The sequence below is a fragment of the Cetorhinus maximus genome, chromosome 5, assembly GCF_964194155.1.
Source record: "Cetorhinus maximus chromosome 5, sCetMax3.hap1.1, whole genome shotgun sequence".
NCBI classification, from domain to species: domain Eukaryota; kingdom Metazoa; phylum Chordata; class Chondrichthyes; order Lamniformes; family Cetorhinidae; genus Cetorhinus; species Cetorhinus maximus.
Window position 1 is genome coordinate 75176594 of NC_135883.1, and position 17359 is coordinate 75193952.

Below are 17359 nucleotides of genomic sequence, written 5' to 3' on the forward strand. Positions count from 1 at the left end.
GCACTGCACTTTCAGAAGGATGAGAAGTCATTGGAGAGGAGTGCAGAAAACATTCACAAGAATGGTTCCAGGGATGAGGAACTTCAGGTATGAAGATAGATTGAAGTTAGGACTGTTTTCCTTGGAGAATAGAAGGCTAAGAGGAGATTTACGGAGGTATTCAAAGTCATGTGGGGTCTGGATAGGGTAGATAGGAAGAAATGTTCCCATTTGTGGAAGGATCAAGAATGAGAAGGCAGAGATTTAAAGTAATTTGTAGAAGAAGCAAAAGCGATATGAGAAAAACTTTTTCACGTAGCAAATGGTTAAGGTTTGGAATGTACTGCCTGAGAGTGTGATAGAGGTAGGTTCCATTGAGGCATTCGAAAGGGAATTCGACTGTCATTTGAAAAGTAAGAATGTGCAAGGTTATGAGGAGAAAGTGGGATAATGGCACTAAATGAATTGCTCATTTGGAGAATTGGTGCAGACACGATGGGCTGAATGGCCACCTTCTGCAACAATCTTATGATTCTGTTAAGATCTTAACATGGGAGTGTAAATTAGAGTGGATGAATTCAATGTCAAACCTGGTGCAGGACAAGAAGTAAAAATCGGGAAAGAAGGATTGGACTAAGAGAGAGAAAAGTTTTAAAAAAAACTGTTAAATAATTCTCCAAGAACAATACTCCACACTCGTAATAAATAGTTGTTTGGTAGTACAGAACTTGAGTATTGCTGAAAAAAAAACATTTTGCCAAAGCTTTTCACCTTGCACGAATCAGGACAATTGCAAGAATACCAATGTCAGGGGATGCAACAACTTTAAACTGCATGAGAAGAGAGTGCTGATTGGTTGGCCAGTGGACTCTGATTGGTAGAAGCGTTGTCATGGAGAATGAACCAGTTAATGGTGACTGATAGTTAACTGCCAAGCATTGTTTAGTTTAAATTTTAAACAATGCTTGGCAGTTAACTGTCAGCCATAATCAGCCAACCAATCAGCACTCTCTTCTCATACAGTATAAAGCTGTTGCTTCCCCTGACATTAGTGTTCTTGCAATTGTCCTGATGAGCTTTGACACAATGTCTTTTTTCAGCAATACTAAACACTTGTTATAGGTAATTTTCAGTTCCACGGGAGGTTGACGAAGTAATTAACACATCACATTAGTTAAAAATGTGCTTAAGACTTGAAATGACGACTTAGCTTGCTGTGGTGAATTTAATTCCTATTTATAGTGCAAGGACAGGAATACCACGATGCTCCTTCTGAAGCTAACAACAAATCCGGCATTTCCAACATCAAACTTCTCGAATTCCACATTTAATTTCACAGCTCCTCTCAGCTGAAGTTGCTGCGGCATTTTTGACAGCAATCTTTGGCACATAATGGATAAGTTTGAACTATGAGCAATCACAAAACAACCAAGTGATGACCTTATGCAATTAATTCCCGTTTGTTTTTTTTTATATAAATCTCTCTTACTTTCGATAATTTTTTTAGAGCTGCAGAATGTGTATTCCCGTTCGTTGGCAATGAAGCGGCTCTATCTTTTGGGAATTCTCTACCAATTGGGAGATCTTATTTTACTCTGGGGAGAAAGGGGTTCAAACTGTGACCCATTTTCTTAAATGACCTCATTGGCAAGGCAGATGCTAATGCATTTTGAGATGATTAGCATTAGCGTAGTTTGTTTATAAATTAATGGGAAGTTTGCCAAACACCTTTTATAAGGTTAGATAATTCACTCTTGGACAGTGTTTGCCGCAAACATCAAACAGCTGTACAATCCCAGAATCTCTGATTTGAAATATTGGATGGGGGGTGGAGAAATAAAAGACAATTCTTCCATGATGCTTTAACAGAAATAAAACCAAATGTCCTGATACTAACATTTTATTGCAAATATCAGTGCATTTCGTGTTGGTATTAATGTTTAAAATGAAGTGCTTCAGATGCCTTTATCAATCCTATCATCGGCCTCATCCCAACCCCCCCCCCCCCCGGAAATCTACAGTGAGAGAATCCATCCCCGCTTCCGGTGCGTGCTCCGAACGTTGCGGCCGCTGTGTTCGGTCGCGGATTGTCTTTAGAATGTTCGGAAAGAAGCCGAAGCGGAATTTCCGTCGCAGGAGGAGCGAGTCCAGTGAAGAGGACGATCAGGAGCAGCCTCAGCCTCTGGCTGCTGCCACAGCCAAACGGGGGTTGAAGTGTAGGTCAGCCCGGGCCCAGTCCGCCAGCCCCAACTCGGCCTCTGAGTGCGGGAACGAGGAAGCTGTAGACACTGGAGTCGAATGGAAAAAGCAAACTCAGAACGAGCCTGTCAAAGGTGCCAGTTACATAAGAGAGTGCGACCGGAATCTGCTGAGTTTTGGGTGTGACAGAGAAGGTAATTGTATGCTGCATACTAGCCCGCCTGTGAGGCCTCTGTAGATCTATCAAACCTGGAGCGTTTATATCCGGCAATAGTATTAAGACTTGTGCTCCAGAACTTGCCACAACACTTGGCTAAGCTGTTCCAGTACAGCTGCAACACTGGTATCTACCTGGCAATGTGGAAAATTGTCCAGATATGTCCTGTACACACAAAGCAGGACACATCCAAACCGGCCAATTACCGCCCTATCAGTCTACTCTTGATCGTCAGTAAAGTGATGGAAGGGGTCATCAACAGTGCTATCAAGTGGCACTTGCTTAGCAATAACCTGCTCACTGACACTCAGTCTGGGTTTTGTCAGGGTCACTCAGCTTCTGACCTCATTATAACCTTGGCTCAAATATGGACAAAAGAGCTGGACACCAGAGGTGAGGTGAGAATGACTGCCCTTGACATCAAAGCAGCATTTGACCGAGTGTGGCATCATGTAGCCTGAGCAAAACTGGAGTCAAAGGGAATCAGGGAAAAAACTCTATTGGTTGGAGTCAAACCTAGCACAAATGAAGACGGTTGTGGTTGTTGGAGGTCAATTGTCTCAGTTCCAGGACATCGCTGCAGGAGTTCCTCGGGTTAGTGTCCTAGGCCCAACCATCTTCAGCTGCTTCGTCAATGACCTTCCTCCCATCATTAGGTCAGAAGTAGGGATGTTCGCTGATGATTGCACAATGTTCACCTTTCACGACAACTCAGATGCTGAAGCAGTCCATGTGCAAATGCAGCAAGACCTGGGCAATATCCAGGCTTGGGCTGATAAGTGGCAAGCAACATTTGTGCCACTCAAGTGCCAGGCAATGACCATCTCCACTGAGAGAATCTAACCCTTGCTTCTTGAAATTCAATGGCATTACCATCGCTGAAACCTGTAAATGCCTATTTTGATACAATCGCTCTGGAAAAACATTTTTCAATTTGTTTAAAAGTTATTCCTAACAATTTCATATTGTTGCAAAAAGCAAAATACTACAGGTGCTGGAAATCTCGAATTAAAAACAGAAAAACCCCAGCATCTGAGGAGACAGAAACAGAATTAACTTAATGTTTCAAGGCGATAACCTGTTGACAGTTTTGTGGGACTGCAATCCTACTGTGTGGTGCCTTTTCTACCTTAATCCCCCTGCTCCCGAATTGGCCCAGTTATTCCCCGATGAAAGCCCCCTGTGGTACAAAGTGGGCAATATACAGAGAGTTCTGGATGAAAAATCTCTGTACCTAAACATACATCATTACTCTTAAGGAGTATTCTATAAATCAAACAGCAAGTGATAGTGCAGGCATGATTGGGTGAGATGAAATGGAGATTTAAAATTGCTGTTCAGGAATTCAAATGTAATCTTCGTACAACAACAACTTATGCTTATACAGCATCATAAACTTCCCAAGGTGTTTAACAGGAGCATTATAAAACAAAATATGACACCAAGCCACATAAGGAGATATGGGGTCAGATGACCAAAAGCTTGGTAAAATTGGTAGGCTTTAAGGATTGTCTTAAAGGGGGAAAACGAAGTAGTGAGGCGTAGGGAGGGTATTCCAGAACTTGGGGCCTAGGCAATTAAAGCCACGGCCAGCAAAGGTGAAGTAATTAAAATTGGGGATTCACAAGACGCCAGAAATGGTGAATGTAGGTAACTTGAGCATTATGGGATTGATGGCAATTACAGAGATAGTTAGGCCATAGAAGGATTTGAAAACAGGGATGAGAATTTTAACATCAAGACTTTGCTTGACTGGGAGCCAGTGTTAGCGAGCACAGAGGTAAAAGGGGAACAGGACTTGATACGAGTTAAGACACGGCAGCAGAGTTTTGAATGTAGTAGAATGTGGGAGACCAGCCAGGAGATCATTGCAATAGTCAAATCTAGAGGTAACAAAGAAATGAATTGAGGGTTTCAGCAAGAGGGTGAGTTAGGGCAAAGTCGGGTGATGTTCAGGAGGTGCAAATAGTGATGGTGTGGATATGAGGTTGGAAGCTCATTTCAGGACCAAATGTGATGCCAAGTTTGCAAACAGATTGGTTTAATCTCAGATTGTTGTCAAGTGGAGAGATAGAGTTGATAACTATGGAGGTGTGTTTGGAGTGGAGGCTGAAACAGTGGCTTCAATCTTCTCGATACTTAATTGGAGGAAATTTTTGCTCAACCAGTACTGAAGATGTCAGGTAAGCAGTCTGATGAGTTTGTGACAGTGGATGAGTCGAGAGAGTTGGTGGTGAGGCACATGTGAAAACTAACACTGAGCTTGTGGATGATTGGATGAGGGCCAGAATATACAAGAGAAACAAGAGGGAGCTACGGATCCATCCTCAGGAACACCAGAGGTATTGGTTGGGAGTAGGTAGAGAACCCATTGTAAGTAATACTCTGGCTACGATTAGATGGGTAAGAATGGAACCAGATGAGAGAAATCCCAACCCAGCTGCACAACAGTGGAGAGATATTGGAGGAGGATGGTGTGGTCAACCATGTCAAAGGCTGCAGACTAGTCGAGAAGGACGAGGATGGAAAGTTTCCTTTTGTTTCAATCACATAGCATGTTATGTGTGACAAACTCTAACTTGTATGAGAGACACTCAGTCAAAGCTATCAGATTAAGCTTTGGATTGAATCGTTCAATTTGAGTTTATGTCTTCAAATTACTACTATAGTCTCAGCTGGTTATTATAACTATTGTTTGATCAATTTCAGTTAGTGTTTAGGCCACTGCAGTTTAATTGGAATTTGGGAATGTATGAGAGGCTCTGTTTTTGGTTTACTCTGGTATTAGCATTTATATAAGTAACCCCAAATATAGATTTCCTTCCTTAAAAATGGAATTTACGAGTGTCACAGTTTTTTTTTCTAGTAGAATGCGAGAACATACACCTAATGAAAATCAATGAACCTGAAGAATAACTTTGCTGTCAAATTACAGAGGTGGTTCTGTAAACCTGCCTGCTACCTCAGTGATATGGTACAAAATACTTGTGCTACATTTTCCAACAGTCCACTCACAACAAAAATACATCTGCACTTGGAGAGACATGGATTAATCAGGGATAGTCAGCATGGATTTGTTAAGGGAAGGATGTGTTTCACAAATTTGATCGAATTCTTTGAGGAGGTAACCAGGCGTGTTGAAGAGGGTGATGCATTTGATGTAGTCTACATGGACTTTAGCAAGGCTTTTGATAAGGTTCCTCATGGCAGACTGGTCAAGAAAGTAAGAACTCATGGGATCCAAGGCAAAATGGCACATTGGATCCAAAATTGGTTGAGAGGCGGAAGCAGAGAGTGATGTTTCTGGGACTGGAAATCTATTTCCAGTGGGGTTCTGCAGGGCTTGGTGCTGGGCCCTTGCTGTTTGTGGTGTACATAAATGATTTGGACCTAAATGTAGGGGGTATGCTCAAGAAGTTTGCGGATGACATGAAAATTGGTAGGGTGGTAAATAGTGAGGAGGATAGCTGTAAACTGCAGGAGGATATAAATGGACTGGTCAAGTGGGCAGAGCAGTGGCAAATGGAATTCAACCTGGAAAAGTGTGAGGTAATGCACTTGGAGGGCTAACAAGGCAAAGAGTTACACTATGAATGGTAGGACCCTGGAAAGTACTGAAGATCAGACTAACCTTGGGTGTACATGTCCACAGTTCACTGAAGGTAGCAGGGCAGATAGATAAGGTGGTTAAGAAGGCATTTGGGATACTTGCCTTTATTAGCCAAAGCATAGAATATAAGAGCAGGGAGGTGATGCTGGACCTGCATGAAATGCTGGTTAGGCCACAACTGGAGTACTGCATGAAGTTCTGGTCACCACATAGGAAGGATGTGATTGCACTGGAGAGGGTGCAGAAGAGATTTACCAGGAACAAAACAGAAAATGCTGGAAAAGCTCAGCAGGTCTAGCAGCATCTGTGGAGAGAGAAACAGTTAACGTTTCGAGTCCGTATGACCCTTCCTTCTTCAGAGCTTGGATGTTGCCTGAGCTGGAGGGTCTGAGCTATGAGGAAAGATTGGGTAGGCTGGGGTTGTTTTCCTTGGAGCAGCAAAGGTTGAGAGGGGACCTGATGGAGGTGTATAAGATTATGAGGGGCATAGATAAGGTCGACTTTTTCCATTAGTAGAGGGGTCAATAGTCAGGGGGCATTGATTTAAGGTCAGAGGTAGAAGGCTAAGAGGGGAGCTGAGGAGAAATGTTTTCACCCAGAGTGTGGTGGGAGTCTGGAACTCGCTACCTGAAAGGATGGTTGAGTCAGAAACTCTCATAACATTTAAGAAGTATTTGGATATTCCTCCAGGGCTGTTGGTCAAGTGCTGAAAAATGGGATGTGTAATCAGATCTATGTTGACTGGTGTAGACACGATGGGCTGAATGGCCTCCTTTGCTGTAAACGTCTATGAGAAAAACCTCTGGTATCACTATACTATATGCTCATATATCTGGCCCAATATTTTTTTTAACGAAAATCAACAACTTTTTGTTATTTCTTTAAGTATAGTCCTATATCAGCAATTCTCTGGTACTTCACCATGTAACTAATCTCCAAATGAACCAAGGTGGCGACTGCAAACTGAGTGATGGAAATATTGTCGTGTCAGTGACTTCGGTCTCACTGAATTCTGTCCTGAACTGGATGTGTGCGTGTATGGTGCACCTACCCACACTACAGCAAGGGTCACTGAGCAGCGAGGAGGAGTAAGAACCTAGCTTGGCCCTTCCCTCATAATGCCTAACCCAGCGCAGGGTAGCGTGGAGGGGGTGGGTTATCTCAGTGGACTGGGTGGCTAGAGTGTGGTGCACAGTAATTCCAATAACACTGGTTCCTAACTGGCTGAGCTGAGTCTTGGGGTCTGCCTCCTCACCCTGCTCCATAGTGGTATTGTGGCATAAGCCATGATTTAGCAACCTTTGCACAACAAGAGTGCTACATGAAGAGTGAGAACCCAGCACAGACCTGAAATTGAATCTGGCCTTCCTGATTTGTAAGTTCAATTTTGCACCACACAACAATGAAATATCAGCATCTTGAACTCAAAGCACTTCTGAACAACCAGCATTACATTGTGTGCAAGGAAGAATCTAAATGTAGTTGATAGTGGGATTGCAAGGCACTTACTGAATTTCATTGTTCCAACAAAATTCAATCTGGTACCTCACTGGCAGGCATCTGTTTTCTTATGTACACTCTACAACATGAGATCCTGATTGTTTCAATTATGTATTTATTTCCTGACCAGTTTCGGGCTATATGAGGAGAATCTGTGTGATGTTCCATCTGATAACCTTATTCACCTCCATTTTAACAGCTAACCATGTAATCTATAGTACATCTTTTTTTCTAAATATAGAGGGTGAAGAAGAATTTAAAGTGAAGAAGACTGGAAACACCATTTTGTTTTCATCACATTGGAAAAACGAAAAGCAGAATAATGTTGAAAAAGATGAGGATCTCGCAAAAGGTAAACTTTATCAGGATCACCAAAACAGTTGGAATCCTGTATCTTTCAACAGCAGTAGAAATGGTTCTTGTGTAATGTTTTAAGCTGGATGTTTCTTGTCTATATACTTCGGTGATAGGTACTTGAATTCCTATTGTTCAATAACATGATTTTTACTTTTTGGTACTTTTGTCTTGTTAGTAACCCACAATTCAGATAAACCTCCAGATTGTGTAGCTGTTTTTAATGGGAGTAATCAGTGCTTATTCATGGTTTGTAATTATACTGTTGTTACACACATACAGTTTCTTTTTTTATCATATTTTTGTTTTCTCACCTCATCTCTTGCTTAGATTCAATTCCATAGACACTCTTCATCCTCTGGTACTTGCCTATTATTCACGAGTGAGCCTTCACAGTGACTGCTGCTCAGATATTCAGAACCACAGCTGAGTCTGATCCTATCTTGGCTGATGTTCACACATGTACATTTCCAACAAGAGCACAAACTCTGTCTGACTTTCCCTTCCCTAACTCTGATGCTGAGGCTGACTTCAGTGTTTTTGGTGCAATTGGCACAGGATGAATTCTGGGTTAATGGCTTAGCTACTCACTGCCTGAATTGAAATTCATGTGAGCCCTGCACTTGACTTTTTACGCTTAGTTTTCTATTCTGAATAACCTTTACAGTTGCAGTGGTATTAAAAACTTGTATTCAAATTAGGTTAATTTGCCCTTATACCTTGCTCAAGTATGTATTCTGAAATTGTTGCTCCTGTCATTGCAGCAGCAGAACACAAAATAGTGTTCCTGCCTCCATCCTCACCAGCACCAAATGTGAGGAGCTTATGTATGGACTTATAGATTAAAATCATCAGCTGTCTGTGCTGTGTCATCTTCTCTTTTCCTCACTCGCCCTCACCCTCAAACCTATTATTTCTTGCCTCACTCCATTTTCTCATTTTAAGAAGGCATATGGGATACTTGCCTTTATTAGCCGAGACATAGAATATAAGAGCGGGGAGGTTATGCTGGAACTGTATAAAACGCTGCTTAGGCCACAGCTAGAGTATTGCGTGCGGTTCTGGAATCCGCATTATAGGAAAGATGTGCTTGCACTAGTGAGAGTGCAGAGGAGATTTACCAGGATGTTGCCTGGGCTGGAGAGTTTTAGTTATGAGGAGAGATTGGATAGACTGGGGTTATTTTCCCTGGAGCAGAGGAGACTGAGGGAGGACATGATTAAGGTGTATAAAATTATGAGGGGCATAGATAGGGTAGACAGGAAGGAACTTTTCCCCTTGGTGAAGGGATCAATAACCAGGGGGCATAGATTTAAGGTAAGGGGCAGGAGGTTTAGAGGGGATGTGAGGAATAATTTTTTCACCCAGAGGGTGGTGGGAATCTGGAACTCAATGCATGAAAGGGTGGTAGAGGCAGAAACCCTCATAACATTTAAGAAGTATTTGGATGTGCACTTGTGATGCCATTGCATTCAAGGCTATGGACCTAGTGCTGGAAAATGGGATTAGAATAGTCAGGTACTTGTTTGACCGGCGCAGACCTGATGGACCGGAGGGCCATCTATGACTCTATGACACTTTGGTTGCATCTTCTCTGTGTTCCACCTTTGTGAATTTACCCTTGTGTGGTTCCACTCCTACCTATCCAAAGCAGTCAGCACATTTGTATCAATGATTTCTCCATTCTCTTGCACCACCGTCTCCCACCCCCTCCACTGCCTGATCACCTCTAAAGTATCTTGGCTTCCAATTTTTAAAAAATCATTTATGTGTTTCCTATCAGTTACGTTATCTGGTGGCATGGGGTCAATTGCAATGTGAGACATCCACTGTACCTCTACTACCTCGTTTTGTGTCTCTACCCCATGAGGAGCAGTGTGCCAGTTAAATATTGAGAAGACCAAAAGCATTTTGGTTGGTTTCAGCCAAAAACACTTATTGTGCCCATCCCCTACACCCCTAATTCCTCACTTCTGTTCATTCTGGCTGAACCAGTTATGTGCAACCTAAGGATCCTTTCAGTATCACATATTATCCATCACCAAATCATCTTAATTCCACCTCTGAAACATTGAGTGTCCTGGATCTTGGGTCCTTTCCACTACTTCCGAGGCAGTTACCAACCGTTTGTTACCTTCATGACCTCTTCTAGGCTGGCCTCCAAGAGCTACCATTGGTGGCAGAGCCTTCACTAATTGAAAGCTTAGGGTAAGGTACTAAGTTGGAATTTCAATGGAGCAGATAATGCATTGATATCATAGAAACCATGACCTTTACTCAATACCATTTCACCCCCCTTTTTTAATCTTTTGTTCTGGCATTGAAACTGCTGCACATTGAGCCTTTATCCCTTATTGTAACTTGGTTACTGTGGGAAGTTTAAAAAGGAACTTTCTTCAGCATGTGAGTTAAGCGAAAATGACGGGTTGAAGGTTTATTGTATTCACTTAAGCTTAACAGACAGAACAGGAACAGTTGTGTAAAATTTGGATGTCATAGGCTGAACAATACAGCACAGTTTGTGATAAATCAACTGACTTGGACTATGTTCTGTTGTTCATATGTAGGTTTATTGTTACTAACGTATATTGTGTTCTGTTTGACAAGATGAGCAAATTCTTGATTCTACACCGACAAAATTTCAAGAAGGAAGCAGTTCGGAGGAGGAGACAGTGCAAATATATACAGAAAATGAAGAAGAGATGAGTTCAACAGTTGATGAATCTCGGACTTCCAGGGTATCCCAACACAAAAAACGATCAGGTTTGGATTTCAAATGCAGCTAATAAGCATTAATATTATTGCCCTTGTTGGTTTGGTAAAGTAAAAGAAGAGATTAGGACAGTAGTTGCTTTTCTCATTTGCAGACAAGTAGTGTTTATACACAAAGCATCTTTGCAGCTTATTTTTCTACAGCTGGGTCTGATCGTTGCTCATATACACACTTTTGCCGCAGAGTTCACTGCATAGCATTCATAAGCAGCATATCGAATTCAAAAGTAGTGACGCTGGTTCATTGAATAGAATCGTACAGCACAGAAGGAGACTATTATGCCCAACATGTCTGTGCCGCTTCTTTGAAAAAGCTATCCAATTAGTCACATGCCTCTTTTCTCATAGCCCTGCAAGTTTGTCCTTTTCAAGCATATATCACATTTCCTTTGAAAAGTTACTGCTGAATCTAATTCCAACACCATTTCAGGTAGTAAGTTCAAATCATAACTTCTTGTGTAAAAATAAAAAAAAGACTAATTTCCTTGCTGGATTTTTGTTGCCAGTTATATTAAATCTGTGTCCTTTGGTTCCTAACCCGCCTGCTAGTGGAAACAGTTTTTCTGCAGCTACTCTATCAGACTCTCTCAATTTTTAACCAATCAAATCTCTCCTTTCTAAGGAGAATAATCCTAGTTTCTCTACTCCCTCCACATTATCCCTGGTATGACCAGGCCGCGCTTAGTGCACTGTGCACAGTTTTGGTCTCTACTCTAAAAAAAGTAGAAGCACTGAATTAAGTTCGGAAAAGATTTACAAAGATGATGTGCATGAGGCAGCAGCAGAATTGTATTTCATCACAACCTGTAACCTCATGGCCTGGCATATCTCTTACTCTACCATTACCATCTAGGCAGGGGACTGACTCTTTTTCAATGAGGAGTGCAGGAACGCATTCCAGCTACAGCACTAGGCAAACATAAAATTGAGGTGCCAATCTGCTGAAGCTACACCACAGGACTATGTACATGCTAACCAGTAGAAGCAGCATGTCATAGACAGAGCCAAGTGACCCCACAGCCAATGGATCAGTTCTGCCACATCCAGTCGATGGCCTTGCACCTCTGCTATTATAACCTCCCCCAGTCCTTTAACTCTCTGAGAACTCTGTGTTCTTCCAATTCTGGTCAGTTGTGGACCCCTGATTGGCTTCCCTTCACCATTGATGGCTGTGCCTTATGCCATCTAAGCTCTTATTTCTGGATTTTCCTCCACAAACTTCTTTGCCTCTCTACCTCTCTGTGATTTGAAGATGTTGCTTAAAACTCAACTCTTTGACCAATTATTTGGTTACTTGTTCTAATATCTCTTTTGGCTTGGTGTCAGTATTTGTTTGATTATGCTTCTGTGAAGTGCCTTAGGATATTTTACTATGTTAAAAGAGCTATGTAAATGTACGCTTTCATTCTATAACCTTGATAAGCATTGCACCCTTCGTTCACTGTGAAAGATGGGAGAACATTAATATAATTTGTTTTCTGTCTCAGGATTGGTTAGTGCTTTTCATTCTGCTGTAGCTTAGTCCAAATGAAAATCATTTACAATATAAATAAATCTTTTACAAGTTATAACTTACAAAAGCCGTAGAGCATTGCCTGTGTAATTGCATTCAGTCAATGGTTGTGGCGTGTTTTGGCTGACGAAGTGTGTTCAAGAATGTCACCATGGTTTTAAAAGTACAGATTTGTAACCAAACCGAGTCAAAGTAACTAAAAGCCTGGTTTTATGATGTTAGATTTAAAATGTTGCATTTTGTACCTTTATATCGATTTTGTTTCTTGTCCTCACTAAGCGTTCTGTTCAGTGCAGGTGATATTCCAAACTCCAGGTACATCCATGCTGCCCGTAAAAAGCGACAGATGGCTAGAGCCCAAGCTGACTTCATTCCTCTCCACTCGTTTGGAAGGGGCGATACTTCAGTGCTGAAATTGAGTGAAGAAGATCTAATCAGTGATGATGAGCTTGACGATCATGAGAGAAGGATAGACTTCACCAAGCAACTGAAAACACAAAGGCAGAGAATGGCGGAAGTAATTGGTAAGACTCTGGGTCCACATAATGTCATACCTGTAAATGATAAGGGCAGTTATGGAAAAAGGAACTTGTATTTATATAGTGCTTTTCACTATCTCAGGATGTGTCAAAGTGATTCACAGCCAATGAAGTACCTTTTGAAGTTTATCCACTGATGCAATGTGGCGACCAAATTGTGCATGTGAAGGTCCCATTAACGGCAGTGAGTTACTTGATCACACAATTCCTGATTTTTCTTCATTTCTGATTGATTGATAAAACAATGAAAATTGACACAGACCATTGTCTAATAGTTGAAGAGCAGGATACTGCGGATGCTGGAAATCTGAAATAAAAACAGAAAATGTTGGAAATACTTAGGTTATGACAGCATCTGTGGAGAGAGAAACAGAGTTAATATTTCAAGTCTATGACCTTTCATCAGAACTGGGAAAAGTTAGCGATGTAATGGGTTTTGAGCAAGGTGTGGTTGGGAGAAGGACAAAAGGAAGGTCTGTGATAATGTGAAAGACAGGAGAGATTGAAAGACAGATGAGTTAGTCTTTCAGGGCCAAAGGGAATGGTGATGGGGCAGGGAAAGAAACAAGAGGTACAGCTAGAATAGGCGTGCTGCTGACAGAAAGCAAAACTAAGGGGAAAAAAATTGCAAAGGAAAGGAAACAAAATGGACACCACGATTGTCTGAAATTGTTGAACTCAGTGTTGAGCCCGGAAGGCTGTAAAGTGCCTAATTGAAAGATAGTGCTGTTCCTCGAGCTTACGTTGAGCTTCACTGGAACAGTGCAGCAGGCCAAGGACAGAAATGTCAGCGTGAGAGCAAGGTGGAGAATTAAAATGTTAAGCCACTGGAAGTTCGGGGTCATGCTTGAGGACAGAACAGAGGTGTTCCACAAAGTGCTCAGCCAATCTGTATTTGCTCTCCCCAGTGTAGAAGAGACTACATTGTGAACAGCAAATAACAGTAGATTAGGTTGAAAGAAGTGCATGTAAATCATTGCTTCACCTGAAAGGAATGTTTGTGATCTTGGGCAGAGAAGAGGTAAAATGGCAGGCGTTACATCTCCTGCGTTTGCATGGGAAGGTGCCATGGGAAATATGAAACTGAGCGAAGGGTGGAAAATGGAAGCAAAGTTGATGAAGTTTTCCCATTCAATGTGAGAGCAGGACATGGCACCAATACAGGCATCAGTGTAGCAGAAAAGGAGTTGAGGGAGGGGCCCAAGCAGGACTGGAACAAGAAATGTTCAATATATCCCACAAAAAGGAAGGCATAGCTAGAACCCATGCGGGTACCCGTAGCAACACCTTTTATTTGGAAGAAGTGAGATGAGTTAAAGGTTAAATTGTTCAATAAGAGAACAAGTTCAGCCCTAATAGTCTAATGGTATTTGGATCTCGTGTACAAGAACCCAGAGTAATGAGCTGAAATTTATTAATAAGCTGTAATCCCAAAGGTTGAAAGAACTGACTTTTTAAATTTTTGGCTCGGAAGTCAAGATGACATCTTGGTCTTTACCAAGTGGAGCTGCTCTAACGATTTCAATATGCAAGTATGGCAAGATATAAAGCGGACACATTTTCCCTGACATTTGCAATTGTGCGATTGCTGCCTCGTGACCATTCCCAACCCAGCATTATTTTTACTCCCCTCTTCAAACACTTGCAGCATGCGACTTAGAAGAAGCCATGGGAGGAGATTTGGTAACCAGAGGAGACTTTTAAAGTAATTGGCAAAAGACAGGTGGAACAAGAATTTATTTTGTGCGGCAAGTTATTATGATTTGGAATGCACTGCCTGAAAGGGTGGAGAAAGGAAATTCATTGGTTAACTTTCCAAAGAAATTGGATGGATGATTGACAAAGAAAATTTTGCAGAGCTATGGGGAAAGGACCGAGGACTGAGACTAAATGGAGAAGTCTTTCAAAGAGCCTGCTCAGGCATGATGGGCCGAAGGGTGGCCTCATGTGCTGTATGACTCTATGTTCACTCGCTTTCCTGAATGAGAATGGATTCTGCCTTGAGATCCAATCCAGCACCAACTCTATCCTGTAATCTAACCCCACCAATGTGTTTTGTAATGCCAATTTAAATCCCCTGGATATGGTATTTGTGGATTGATAAATCTGGATGCAAAGGATGGCATATAGTGCCAGGTACTGCTCGCAATTGGCTGTCCAGTTCTCGAGGCTGTGTTGTATTGCCAAGTGGGCGAAAATTGTATATGGTCAAATTTAATCAATTTCTGAAAATTTTGATCACTTTTCCGGATTTTGAGGTGAATGAACTAGCTGCTATTTGGGACCTCAGTGTTTTCTTGATCTGATTGATAATCTAAGCTATATTTTTCTGGACGTTATTTTAAAATTTGTTCTTAATGTGTGTGATGCTGGCAAGTCCACATTTTTTGCCTATTTCTAGTTTCCCCGAAAAGAGAGTGGTGGTTCTTTGTGAATTGCTACATTTGTTGTGGCGATGGTGCTTGCACTGTGTTGTTAGGCATGGAATTAAGACATTGTGGAAGTGATGGGAAAGAAATAGGGATATATGTCCAATTCAGGGTAGCACATGGCTTGGAGGTGACGGCGTTCCTACAGTTTTGTCGCTCTTGTTCTTCTTCGTGGTGGAGGTCACAGCGAAGGGTGATGCTGTTGAAGTAATTTTGTTGCAGTGCATCCTGAACATATCCAGTCAGAGTGTACCAGTAAAGAAGGCATTGCATATTCAGTCCAGTGACAGGGGCACCAATAAACTGAACTGGTTCTATCCTGAATGTTGTTGAGCGTCTTGGATGTTCTTTTGCCCATCCAGGTGGGTGTTCCATCATGTTTCTGATTTGTGCTTTGTAGATGGTAGAGAGGCTACAAGTGGTTAGGAAGTAACTCCTTAATGGTAGTACTGTTGAAAATGAAGGGGAATGGCTGTAATGAACTTGATCTTGAAATTCTCTTGTTCTGTTGTATTAGTGGAAAGATTGTTCATTGTTATCATATAGCACCATTTGAAGGCTACTCCATTTATAATTTCTAAAATTTAATTCTCCATAGTTCATGCTGTATCATGCTATAAAGAAGGATATACTTGCCTTAGAGGGGAAACAGTGGGGGTTCACTAGATTGATTTCTGTGTTGAGAAGACTGTCCTGTGAGGAGAGATTGAGTGGATTGGGACTATATTTTCTGGAGTTCAGAAGAAGAGAGGTGATCACATTGATGGTTTTGGGAATACCGTCACCTCTAAGTCATGTGCTACCCTAAATTAGACTTACATCCCTGTTCCATCCTTATTACTGTCTTGGAATTCCCTGCCTAACACCACAGTGCGATCACTATTGCCACAACAGATGTAGCAATTCAAGAAGAACCACCACCACCTTCTCCGGGCAACTAGGAATGGACAATAAATGTGACCTTTTGAGCATGACCCACATTGAGAACAAAGCTTAAAATAAAATGGAACTTGGGCGTATAACATTCTATCACTGCAAGATAAACTTGCAGATCAAGTAACCACTGGGGTCCCAACTAGCAGCTAACTCATTAGCCTCAAAATCCGTGAAAGTGATTAAAATTTTCAATAATCAATCAAATTTGGCCATATACATTTGCTTCCAGGGTTTGAAGGGATAGATTCTGAGAGACTCTTCCCCCGGCTGGAGAATCTAGAATCCGGGGTCATGGTGTCAGAATGAGGGGTTGGTCATTTAAGACCGAGGTGAGGATATGTGGCTTTACTCAGAAGGTTATGAATCTTTTAAACTGTCTACTGCAGAAAGTTATGTATGCTAAATCATTGAGTATATTGAAGACCAAGGCCGATAGATTTTTGGGCACTAAGGGATTCAGGGGGATATATGGGGATAGAGCAGGAAAGTGGAGTTGATGTAGAAGTTTAGTCATGATCTTATTGAACATCAGAACAAACTGGAAGCTTACTCCTGCTCCTATTATTTGTGTTCTATAACCTTGATAATTTCAGGTGTAAATGAAAGTGATGATGAGAGTTTAAAAAGTGAAGAAGAGGATGATGATCAGAAACTGTGGGAGCAGCAGCAAATCCAAAGAGTAAAAGTGTTTCCAGTAAGGTTTGATGCATTTGTATTCTGCAGCTAATTAGAATGGAATGGAATAGTTAAAGCACCTTCCTTATCTTGTCTTATTGTTTACAAATCCAAAATGAAGAAGGATATTGATGATCCCTGATGGTGACTTGCCCACGCAAACCAGAACTCGGGTGAAATCAAATCTTCATGACTCTAGTTAGCATATGACATTTTCAGCTGTTCAATTTCAGCGTAATGACAAACTTTAAAGTTTTGAGAGATTGAAAAAGAAGATACCCACCATTGTAAGGGTTTTTTTGGGGGGAGCCCAAGGTCACGGCTCACCAGGATTCCATGCGTATAGTTTTAGGTCTCTGACTCTGCTGAGGTTAACCTTCTCTATTTGCTATCTCCCCACAGTGGCATCAAGTCACTGTATGTGGATCTCACGTTTACCTGACCCATGTGGTCTTAACTTGTGATTCCAGGCATCCTTTGAGTGTATCAGTTGGAAGCATTCTTGCCTTTGTGTCAGAGGTTCTGGGTTCAAGTCTCACTCCCAGACTTCGCAAAAATCAAGGCTAACACTCTAGTACAGTAGTGAGAGGGCACCACACTGTCAGAGTTAAACTGTTAAACCAAGGCCCCATCTGT

At 41.7% G+C, this 17359-nt stretch overlaps 1 protein-coding gene across 2 annotated transcripts in view; it reads left to right on the plus strand.

The window, feature by feature from the left end:
- The first annotated feature begins 2013 nt into the window (after positions 1–2013).
- The window catches only part of LOC144680737 (intron Large complex component GCFC2-like), a 54782-nt gene continuing 39436 nt past the window's right edge, over positions 2014–17359 (plus strand). For both annotated transcript variants that reach the window (XM_078542061.1, XM_078542062.1), the window contains exons 1-5: positions 2014–2372; positions 7747–7857; positions 10467–10622; positions 12441–12668; positions 16642–16742. In XM_078542061.1, the coding sequence (XP_078398187.1) occupies positions 2078–2372; positions 7747–7857; positions 10467–10622; positions 12441–12668; positions 16642–16742 (891 nt within the window). In that variant the 5' untranslated portion in view covers positions 2014–2077. The remainder of the gene's footprint in view (positions 2373–7746; positions 7858–10466; positions 10623–12440; positions 12669–16641; positions 16743–17359) is intronic.